This window comes from Bombus huntii, chromosome 10 (genome assembly GCF_024542735.1).
Source record: "Bombus huntii isolate Logan2020A chromosome 10, iyBomHunt1.1, whole genome shotgun sequence".
In the NCBI taxonomy this organism is placed as follows: Eukaryota; Metazoa; Arthropoda; class Insecta; order Hymenoptera; family Apidae; genus Bombus; species Bombus huntii.
The window spans coordinates 8,320,443-8,331,582 of NC_066247.1; the positions used below are offsets into that span (position 1 = coordinate 8,320,443).

Consider the following 11,140-nt stretch of genomic DNA (forward strand, 5'->3'; position numbering starts at 1 on the left):
CATTCCATTATTTTAAACCAAACCACTTTTCGTTTACTAAACCGGTACTAAAATATTAATCTTATCACGATGTTACCGCAATGGCCATGCTTCAACCACAACAACAAAATTACACTGTCAAATTAATATCATTCTGGAAGAGACTACACAAATTACAGTCGCGAGCGCGACTCTCACCTTTTCGACAGAGATGCAGGATAGAACGAGATTACAGCTAATAACACCGGAGGATGAACTTAGAGCAATGCGATGCATCCGCTCGCGTCTGATCACTTCATTTATATGAACGAGCGTTCATAGAGGGTACAGTGAAAGGGGAAGGATGTGGGTTGACGCGGGAGCAGAGGGAAAAAAAGACGTAAAAAAAATCAAAAGTGAAAGTGGTCCCCGGATATAGGACCGGAACCGGGCGGTTTTGAACAAAGAGGGACGAGCAAGAGCGACGAACGAAACAGAGTCGTTGGACTTTCCTTCGTAATCCATGATCGAGCGTGCGTCATCGCTCTGCCCCTTTCGTTTTCTCTCGTGTCCAGCGCACGCGTACATAGTACGTGTGTTTGTGTCTTCTGTTTGATCATCCTTTCTTGGAACCATTCTACAGGTAACAGCTTCCTCGAGCTTCTGCGGCAATTAAAATTTCACCAAGACACATAATTTTTTAGGTTATCAATTGCGCACGTAGAACGTTTAATTTATGTAACTCTCTTGCTTATAGTAAATAGAACAATTTCTAGAAGAGAAAGAAAAGATCGTAGCGCATTCACAGCGTTTTATTCACGCACTGTACAAGAATTGATTGCGTTGACCCGCGTCGGATCGAGTCTCTTATCGAATAAATAAATAGACAGTAATGGTCCGTGAGCGTTCATACGCCTCGCACTATTAATTAATAAATTAAGAACCACGATTCCTCGTGGCTAATAAATAAATATCTAAGTCCGCGGAGCGTGGACCGACGCACATTGGAATTAAATAGGAATTAAAGAAACGTCGTGGTCTTAAGTTCCGCGTCGTACAATCATTCGATATGTTATTGAAATTAAACCGCTAAATCGCGAATGACTGCGTTTCATTGGTGGAAAATCGAGGCGTCGTCGACGTCGCGACACCACGATTTTCCATGATTACTCGACTAAATATAATCGAGCATCACTATATGGAAATTCGAACCTGGCAGTTCGAAACATCGAATTCCACGAATACACGGCCATAAAATTCTTTCTTGGTAAATCGTGCGTGTCTCTAATCGCGTATTATTTGTCGGACCTACTTCTAACCATGGTAAGTCGACTATTACGTAAGAGCGTAACATTCGAATACCGGTAATGATATACAGCGATCCAGCTATCATGTACCGTTATCACGGTCGACCTAATGATTGCCATTTGTTTCCTTCGTTGTCAGCCTTCTGACCGATTAATTGCGTGAAATTGTTTCGTATTAAGCATCTTTGATCTTGTTTGGACTATTGAGTACGTAATTGCCCGAGTAACAATATATGTCGTCGTGTACAGAGATAAACAGGTACAGAGATAGCGATCTTTGAGCCTTGGTGAGTGATCTTTTAAATATTCTGAACAGCAAGGAACCTGAAAATATATGTAAGAAGGCCGTGTGTAATTAGGCGCTACAGCGACCTCGCGGAGATCTCAACGTCCGCATAGGAAGCGCTCTCCAAACTACTCTTTTGTTAAACCCATAAATATCAAAAGTTTCGATATTCAGATTCCATTTAAATTAATCGAAACTTTTTACAATTTAAAACTTTTAAAATTTAATATAATTTAATGAGTTATTAAATATCCAAATTACGTACTCGGTGGTCGTATGAATAAATGATCGTACCATGGAGCCAAATAATAAAAATTCATAGTTGAGGTAAATTCACCGATTTCCTAAATTACTATTATACCTACTATTCAGACTATTTTCAAGAACTGTACCCTGCAACTTATAATCGTCACAGAAATTCGCTCAAAGTGCTCGATACCTGTATACCAAAGTACAACCAACGACGATCAACGAATCACAGGTAACCGAATAAAAACACGATTTGGTTTCAATCGGTCGTTCAGTCCCAGGATTGAATCCTCGCTGTTCTATCTTCTTTCTTATAACTTCCTCGCGTGGACGAGCTTGTCGATGTCCTGGTAGGTAGCCAACATCGCCTGATTTTGCCTGAGAGTTTGATCCTCTCGTGCAATTGCGCAACTCGCGTACGCATCCTCGCATTTCACGCCATCTTGTCCGTCTTTCGCGGCCTTCATGTACCGGAAGAACCTCAGGACATCGGGATTATCGCTACTGGGTCTTCTTAATTCGTTCAGCTCTCTGGACAGCTGTGCTGAGACCAGATTCGAATACGGTGCGTACCTGGCGGGGCTTCGGTACATCGCACAAACGGCGTATTCTCTGCAACCCTCCGTCGTGTGGCCCAGACGAGAGAACACGGCATCCAGGCGAGATAACAGAGGTGAGTAGAATGGGTCGTAGTTAGTTAGCAGCAGTGAACTCGTTGGAATTTCGTGGAACACCTGCTCATTTTTTACGAGAACTTTTGTGAGAATTTTGATACATGAAAATTATATTTTCGTAGGACAGTGTGAATAGACTGGATAAATGTTGATTATTACCATAGATCGTAAGTCGAAATTTGAAGATTTGAGATCTGAATGACGATTTGTGAAAATGAGATCTTCAATGGATATAACGTTAACAATTAATTGAACTAGGAAATTTGTTGGAGAAATTTTGAATAAAATAGATAAAATATCGACAACTGTATGGGTACGAAGAAGGTTGCGAGATCTTGAAGAAAAATAATGAAATCGTCAGTGAATGTAATATTATAACAGTCGATGATTTATTGATGTAGAAAATTTGTTAGAAAAAGAGACATTACCTTAAAGTCTTGCTTCTTAGAAAGTCCATGAGCAGCAACGTGGCGAGTGTAATAACGATCAGCAACAGCATTGGCGTGAGTTATTCTAGGATCGACGAAGGAATATCTCGATGCGATTTCTGGACTCTTCTGAGACTGCATCATACTTTCATCGTACATTACAGAGGCTGGTAATGTTCCTACCGGCTGTCGCGTCAGGTAGTCATCGCTGTACAAATCGGAATTATCCTTGAACTCGAAATTTTCTTCTGGCTGCGCCGTGGTATGCGATGATTGCGCAAACGATGAAACTCCTACAAAGCAAATTCGATCAATATCCGGATTTTTCTCAATTCGACCACGAAACAAGACAAACAGATAAACTAAATCTGTTATCGCACGTTTCAGTTACCAATTTAAGATGACTACTATAAGTGAAACAGTTTGGATATCTAGAATTACAGAATCACATTGTCAATTAAAGTAAGTGGTACAAGTACGTACCTTTACCGACGATATTACCGATACTTCCGATGATACTGGGCAGGAAAAGCGCCAGTAGGACACTCTTAATGATCTGTACACCAAAGATCAGAGGTAGCAGCAGCTTCTTCAGGCCAAATGCTAGAAAACCAAGTCCGAATCCTGTTAAAAAGGTACTCTTTCCCTGAAAGATGGCTGAAAGCAAAAGTACCAGCAAATTAAAGCCTTGCGGTTAGTCCTGTAAGCCATGCTGCAGCCAGCATATATGTATATATATATCTCTCTCTTTCTCATTCGCCTTCTCAGTTACTTCACACAGTGGCAGACATAAGATCTCTTTCTGAAAAATCATTCAACATACATGTAAGGTATTTCTCGAATTGCCACGATGATCTTAAATGAATACAATTACGCAACGTTGGTGATTGTCGCGAATGAAGCCGAATCTTTCGTTTTGCCAATCAGCGGTGAACCAGCTAACCGTCTTTTTTAGCATGTTCTAGCGAGAAGCCAATCAGTGATGTGTGAAAAGCGTATCGTCGACGCGCGATGGCGGTGTTGTCCGTTCGTTTCGTTACGCGACTCTTCGCCCTGTTGGCGCCAGGGCTGCGTGTATTTTCGTGTATTGCGTGTAACATTTCTCGAAAAGCGTGCTTGGGCCTTGATCGCAGTGTCATTTGGTCGAAACCAGTCTTCCGACTTTGGACAAAACCTGAATCGGCGGGTTGGAGATTCAGGCGTAAAAATAAATGAACCGAAAGCAGGTTTCTACCTTCTGACAAGTCAAACGTTTACTCTTCTCTTCCGCCATTTCTTTCACTTCTCGTGATTCTTGTTTTGGGAAAGTCGACTTGAAAAACTACGCAAACATGCCTACTTTCTAGACGGTGTTGGCCATCCAGTCCATTTGTAAAGGAATTTTTCAACATGTCCACAAAGGAACACTATAGACAGATACCGCATGATACGCCCACCTTTCATTTCATACAGATACGTAATATTGTATAGGAGTGAACGCGAGCAACTACAATCAAGACCCAGTTTTACCAGCTCGAACGCGTTCCACGACTCCTCAGCGAGCGGGAAATACAGCGACAAGCAAACGAAATCGGTCCGCGGAAGAGGCAACAACGTTCATAGCAACATAAAACAACGATCCTGCGAAACCCGCGGATGCGCCGTTGGTGCGAGCGGAGATTACGAAAGCGTGACACGAACACGTTCCGTAGACTCACCGTTGAAGAAGGTTCTAGCTTTTCTACCGGGTATTAAGTCCTGGCTCAGACGTATCTTTACTACGTGTTCTCTTGCGAACCGGCGAACTTTATCGAGTAGGCTTGCGTCCGGCCGGTCGTTACCTTTTTCGTCTTTCCTGCCGATGACGTCCCGATTTCTTATGATCTGCACCGAGTCGGTCACGTTGTACGTGTCGATCCTGGACAACCTGTCGAACAGATCGGACAGATCCTTTCGCGCGCAAGGCGTCGTCTTGTTGTCCTGGCAACCCATCGATTCCAACGGAAACGCTGTAACGTTCTCCATTCGCGTCGCCTCGATCTGATACTGTGACCTATCGTCCGTCTGTATCATCTGATTAATGTTCGTGTCGAGTTTCGAAGGTTTACCGGGCATCATGTGCGGATGCTGATCCAACTCGTCACTACTGAACGATACCTCGTTTTCGATAGAATCCACTTGAACTGGATGGTCGGTCTCGTTCAAGGCCGCCACGTGGTCCTCGACCCCGACCGTCAATCGGAGCCACGCGACCGCCAAGATGAGCAAGACGCCGTCTCTCGATCCACCCATGTTCCCCCAACTTGGATCCTGTCTCGCACGATTCTCTCTTTCTCTATCTCTCTTTCTATCTCTCTCTCTCACCAACTCTCTCTCTCTTTCTCTCTTGACTAGCTTCTCTTATTGCCGAAAGATAACTGCATCTCGGTCCACGACGTTCGCTCGATGTCTCCTGAAATAATAAAAGCAATGCGATCTTGTACAACGGATCTCTGAACTGAGGTAGCGGAGACGTATGACAGATGGTATCCCAATCGAGTAAATGTCAATTGAGTAAGTAATAATTACCGTGAACGAGTTCTTCTCGGAAATCAAGGAGCTTAATTGATAGTCGAGAATTCACGGTCCTCTGACTTCTTGGTTCCCAAAATGATCGTTCGTTTGAAGTGACACCAGATACACGAGACTGTCTATTCTCACAGTTATAACACGTAAATGACATGAAAGTGTGCAACCAACTTTGCAATCGTCTTGTAGAAATATCGAAGAATTTTTGGAGAACGTGTGGGTTTAGATATTTTGTTTAGAATCGAACACTGTAAAGACCTTGGTGAATGGAACGACGAAGACGTCGGAATGGTGCGCGACCATCGACTCGATACTACTGTCGAGCCTCCGTAGCATCGCCTCGGCTGATCCGATCTGGGTTACCCGGCCATCCGTCTGTCCGTCCCTCTGTCCGTTCCTTTCTACCTTCCTCTCTTCCACGTTCGTTCATTCGTTGGTTGCGCTCCCGCCACAAACGCTTCGTCTCTTTTCCTCTGGCACGTAGACGGTCGTCGTTCTCCTCTGATTCAAATCCAATCGAATTCGACGCGGGTCTAACGACCGCCGGACCGATTTCACCGGTTGGAATTTCGGCTGATGACGCTCCATCTGAACCATTCTTTACCTTTTTTTTTTCGATCTGGTCCAGAAATCGTATTAATTCTGATTTCAATTCGAATTTTTGACTCCAGTTTTGTAATGATGCGACATAATGTTGTAACCAAACTACGGATAGTTATGCTGTTTTTATGAAAATAACTAAAGGGTCTAGGGAGAAATGTGTTTCGCCTATTAAAAATTTAGCAAGTACTGTACTTTGTATATTTTATTATATATTATCCTATGTCCTTAAATATTATCACCCACAAATACATAGAAATCCGCAATCTTATTATAACGATAGCGTTTTATTACTTATTTTATGCAAATCATAATAGCGTCACAAATGGCTGAGTTTTACTTGTTAGCAAACATATTAATAGAGAAATGTCTATTCGTAAATTCGACTAATTGTATCGTGAAAAGTTTTATTCCTTCTTTTTTTTTTTTTTTTGTTTCTGAAATATAGAATTAAAAAATACTTTTCTTGTTCCTCGACGCACTGTAAAAATAGTATTAAAAACTAAGTTCAGTTAAATTTGGTTAAGGAGTTTCCCTATTTATCTGTTTATCACTGTGTAATAACAAGGATTAGAATACTTCACTTTTATCGTTATCATATCTGTCAGTTTGTAATCAATTCGTTCGTTCATTCTCGTGAACGGATCACCGAACTATGACGAATAATTAAAAATATTTCGATAGATAAAAGGTGGTGCGATCAACACAAGAGTAACTATTATGCTTGTCAGAGACGCGACGTCGAATGCAAGGAGAAATCTAATCGGATTCGATAAATGCATGACACCAAAGCTTGCGCGGAAAGCTCGTCGTGGAAAATCACCGGTATTCAACTCGTGTGTCTCCAGTGTCGTTGCACCATCGACATAAATATTAACACGCGTATTTTCAGATACAAGTAGGCCGCTAATCCGGTTTCGACTTTATTTTACTTCCTGTCGAAAAGATCGCGCAAAGAAAAATCGCAAACATCTTGCATCCAGAAGCCAGCGTTTTCATCGCGCGCTCGTTTGAAGTAGTACTCGAGAGAGCGTTGTTCGATACGAACGTGGAAAAAATCATAAACGTTAATGACGTTAATCAGGAGAAAAGGGTATCTCGTGTGTAAGCCCAAACAGCCTGGACACGAATACACCGAGCACACTTTTACGGACGATTTCACTGTGGCCGCGTCCCGAATTCACGGACGGTTCGGTTATTCCTCGAAATCGATGATCGTACTCGAGTGTTTCACTTGGAGCCAAGGAAAATTCGATTGGACGCGTGGCAAGAATTTTAATCTCAGAAAATAGATGCGATCGTGTAGATTGTATCTAGAAAGCAAGATGCGTTTAACATAATAGAACGGAGAGGTTTAGGTTAGATCGATATCGGAGTGTTTAAAGTCTTGGCGTGATAATTAGACAAGGGTATACGACAAAAGATATCTAAGAAACGAATGAAATATGGAAATGTCATTAACTCGTTAAGGGCTACTATTTACCTTACGACTATAATTCATTAAGAAGCTGGAGGCATCGGTTCGATTTCTTAATCATTATCGTGAGCTGGTTCGATGGCACAGGTACACCTAACCGGTAAAAGAGTTTTCGTTTCAGAACAGGGTCACGATAAAATACATCGTTCCCTTTTTTTGTTTTCAAGAACTTCACGCCTACGGCTGTCATCCGGAGATTGTAATGGTTTGGGTTAGATTTCTTATCGATTTAATCGTTTGAAGATATCAAGCGGAGAGAAAGGATCCACGCGACGGGACTACGTTTGTCTATGTTTGTATTTTGTTGTAAGAGAGAGAGAGAACGATAGACTAAATCAGTTAAATTTTGTTTAAACGCTTCTCGTTATTCAAAGTAATTTTTATTGTCCATTTAAATCTTAAATGCTATTCAAGATTAAATAAATTTCATAGATACTCGCGTCCGTGGAATTGGGAATTGAAACGGGTTATTAACCTTCTAGAAATCGTCTTAAGAAATTATTAATGAACTGCTTCGTAGTTTTGACAAGTCTTGATGAATAATTCAATAACTTTTGAAAGAAATGAAAGAGGTAGAGCATCGACGTGTTAGCAAGTTCCACTTCGAAATAACTCAAGAGAAAATTATATTGTTGTTGTGACCATATTTTAGACTAATTGTACGTTACGTTGTTGTACGTCTGCTTATCGGACCTGCAGCGAACTCTGCTAATCCAATTTTGTAAGAAAAAGTTCGAAAAATGTAAGTATTATAAAAGAGAAAAAGTCAACCGGTTTTAGAAAGTGCTCCATCATTTGCTCTGTATCGATCAGATTCCTCCATGCAGCTTTTACATGCGCGCATCAATCTTCCATAATCGTTTCCTTAAAAACGAAACGAAAGACCTCTTGAACCGTTGCGTTAAGGTTAAATGCTTTTCAGATTCCTTAGATTCTCTTACAAATTCTTGAGAATTAATATCGAAGCAAACGTGCACGTAACAACAAACCCTGCTTATCAAATATCAAATTTACCTTATCTTTGTCTTAATCTTATTATTATATCTTATTATTTATCTTAAATACCAATTTTTTGCCGAGTTGTTCGATTTATTACATACCGAAGTTAAGCGAATTTCTAGATAACCTGACATTCTCCGTTCGAAATAGAATTGAATATCTGTCGCAAACAGAGATTTCACTATCTTACTCTCTATACGTGAAATGAATACAGAATTCACCTTGACGCTTCTTATTTCACATTCTATCGTTCTTATCGATTCACTCGAATCTACGTTTACTTTTCATTCCAACTTCTAATTGCTTCAGACTCTGTTCTTTTTTCCTACTCGCTCCAAATTACGATTACTCCAAAACTCTGTTCGCTCTTCCTCTAACTTCGATCTACATCAACAACAAACGCAACCCTCTCGATTATCGATTCGCGTATCGATTAATTCAACGCCATTCGAACCAACCCATGGTATATCGAACATCGGGAGTACACATAGCGCATGCCGTTATGTTAATACTCCGTTCCCTGTCGGTTGTAACGTAACGGTCGAGTTACAGCGAGTGCAAGCTGCGTGTCGGCTATATCTCGCACTGATCGCAGGCCCAACTGTTTCAATGTATTGACTGGATTATTGTTATTAAATGCAGCGAATGGTTAACTGCTATCGCGTGCAACGATCGCGATACTCGCCCGCGGATTTGTCGAACGCGAAGACAGCCGCGCCACATTCGCCTCGAACTCGTATGTGGCCCTATAACGGTCTTCCCGATCGTGCATGCGTGCATGGGTCAACACGCGCGTGCGGAAGCACGCGTCACACGCCGGAGCGGCCGTCCAAATCTGTCAGTAGGTCATTCGTACGGGGAACTGCCGCGCCTCCTTTAAGTTTCCAATGACCTTGACCATCGCCGTTCACCTGCACCGATTGATCGACCATCGCCCGACTCCATTTCGCACTAGAAGATTGGAAGAGGAAAATTTAGAAGCTTGTGAAACAATTGGATGTATTTTTGCTATTTCAACGAGTAATGGCAACTACGTATATATATCTCTTGGAAAACGTTGGAAATGCACGAATGACTTTTAGCCAGCGTTAGATATTACATATGTAGCGATGATCGTAACGGAGAAAAGATTTCTAGAGAAGGTCGACGTCATTTTATGCTGGAAAGAAACATCGTGCGAAATCAGTCTGCATCTGCGAATGTGAATTTCTGGTAGAACGCTTACTGTTCCGAAATCAGAGGTCATTGTCATACTGAGACATGCCCTTACAACTATGGTAATAAACAATGCACGGCCATTCCTGCATGAATAAGAAGTTCCTAACCTTCAGATAGATTTTTCCAAACCCGTACTATTACATGCTAAAGGAACAGTATGAAACATGAAGTCTATCTAGCTTATCCTATCTTAAAGGAAGTAATAAATCATTTCTTTATTCGTAACTTTATTTAACCAAAAGTTATTTACTATCTGGTCACTGACGATCGCTCGCTACTATACAAACTACGCGTCTGTACATTCTCGAGCAGGCCACACGCTTCAACCCCGCCCTCCGATTATTAGCCCGGAAGTGATCAGCGTTGACATCACGCTTGGCGTTGCTGTTCGCGAATTCGATTTTATTAGATTACGGTACCCAAATATTCACGGACGACGTTGGAGGCTCGCGTGCCACGCAACAATACTCGCGAACAGTTTCTGCAGTTTGCAGAAGAAAATCATCAGACGCGTGTTCGTGATTGCAACGTTTACGTACGGCGATGCTCATTACCAATTTTGTAACGGTAGCGAGCATGGCGTGTGAAAGTCATTTCTCGACGAGGAACGCACTCGATAATCATTGCTAAATATAACTCGTTTGTAGTTTGTCGCCTCATAATTAGGATGTTTAGGAATAAAGAAAGGGGATTAGCGAGTCGCAAGAAGAAAACCGCAAATGCGTAGAGAACACAGTCGAAAGTTGCTAAGAGAAGAAAGCGGAAGGTGCACAATCTTAGTTCGTCCGTTTGAGTTTCGATGCAATGGCAAGTTGAAGTAGATCAGTGATGTTTTTCCGTGCTCCCTAACTTCATCCATAGGGGTTGCGATAACCCTGGTATCCCATGTAAGGAGAGTTTGCTGAGACGTAATCACTTCTGTGAGACCATGGCTCCTCTTGTCCGTATGCTGAAGAAAATAACAAAAAAATTATATAGACACTGAGATATTTCATAGTAATTTAAAATAATTAAAAATAATTTCCCCATAGTTTATATACCTGGAGATACTTTGAAATATTGTATAATAATTCGAAATAATTTAAAGTAATTGTTGACTCTCCCCAATAAATAATTCGTTCAAATAGAAAATTTCGGAACGATTGAAATTTCGTCCCGATAGAAAAGTCCAAAGTGGCAATAACGCAACTATTGCTCGACAGTGCTTATGGAAGAGCGATCGTCATACTCGAGTAACACTCAAATTTTCCATATCCCAAGAAACACGTGCAATTATTAAAATTACTACTATCAATGAGCTATCGAAATGCATTCTATACGACAATTCCACGTTTAGGAATCATCGAGTGTTATATAACTGTAATTAATTGACAAGGAGAGAAATATTGTGTCATCGA

At 41.4% G+C, this 11,140-nt stretch overlaps 1 protein-coding gene across 1 annotated transcript; it reads right to left on the minus strand.

Moving 5' to 3' along the window:
- Positions 1 to 15: 15 nt before the first annotated feature.
- Positions 16 to 10,595, minus strand: LOC126870704 (uncharacterized). Its single transcript, XM_050628655.1, has 5 exons — positions 5,450 to 10,595; positions 4,600 to 5,333; positions 3,386 to 3,505; positions 2,903 to 3,195; positions 16 to 2,534 (listed from the first exon to the last, which is right to left on the minus strand). The coding sequence occupies exons 2-5, from the start codon at positions 5,171 to 5,173 to the stop codon at positions 2,112 to 2,114; spliced, it is 1,410 nt and encodes a 469-aa protein (XP_050484612.1). The 5' UTR covers positions 5,174 to 5,333; positions 5,450 to 10,595; the 3' UTR covers positions 16 to 2,111.
- Between the last annotated feature and the right edge of the window lie 545 nt (positions 10,596 to 11,140).

Coding starts and splice junctions, on each gene's coding strand:
- LOC126870704 (XM_050628655.1), bottom strand. CDS start 5,173: ATGGGTGGATCGAGAGACGGCGTCTTGCTCATCTTGGCGGTCGCGTGG. Junction 3,196..3,385: donor CGGTAATATCGTCGGTAAAG/GTACGTACTTGT, acceptor TTTGCTTTGTAG/GAGTTTCATCGTTTGCGCAA. Junction 2,535..2,902: donor CTAAGAAGCAAGACTTTAAG/GTAATGTCTCTT, acceptor AAAAATGAGCAG/GTGTTCCACGAAATTCCAAC.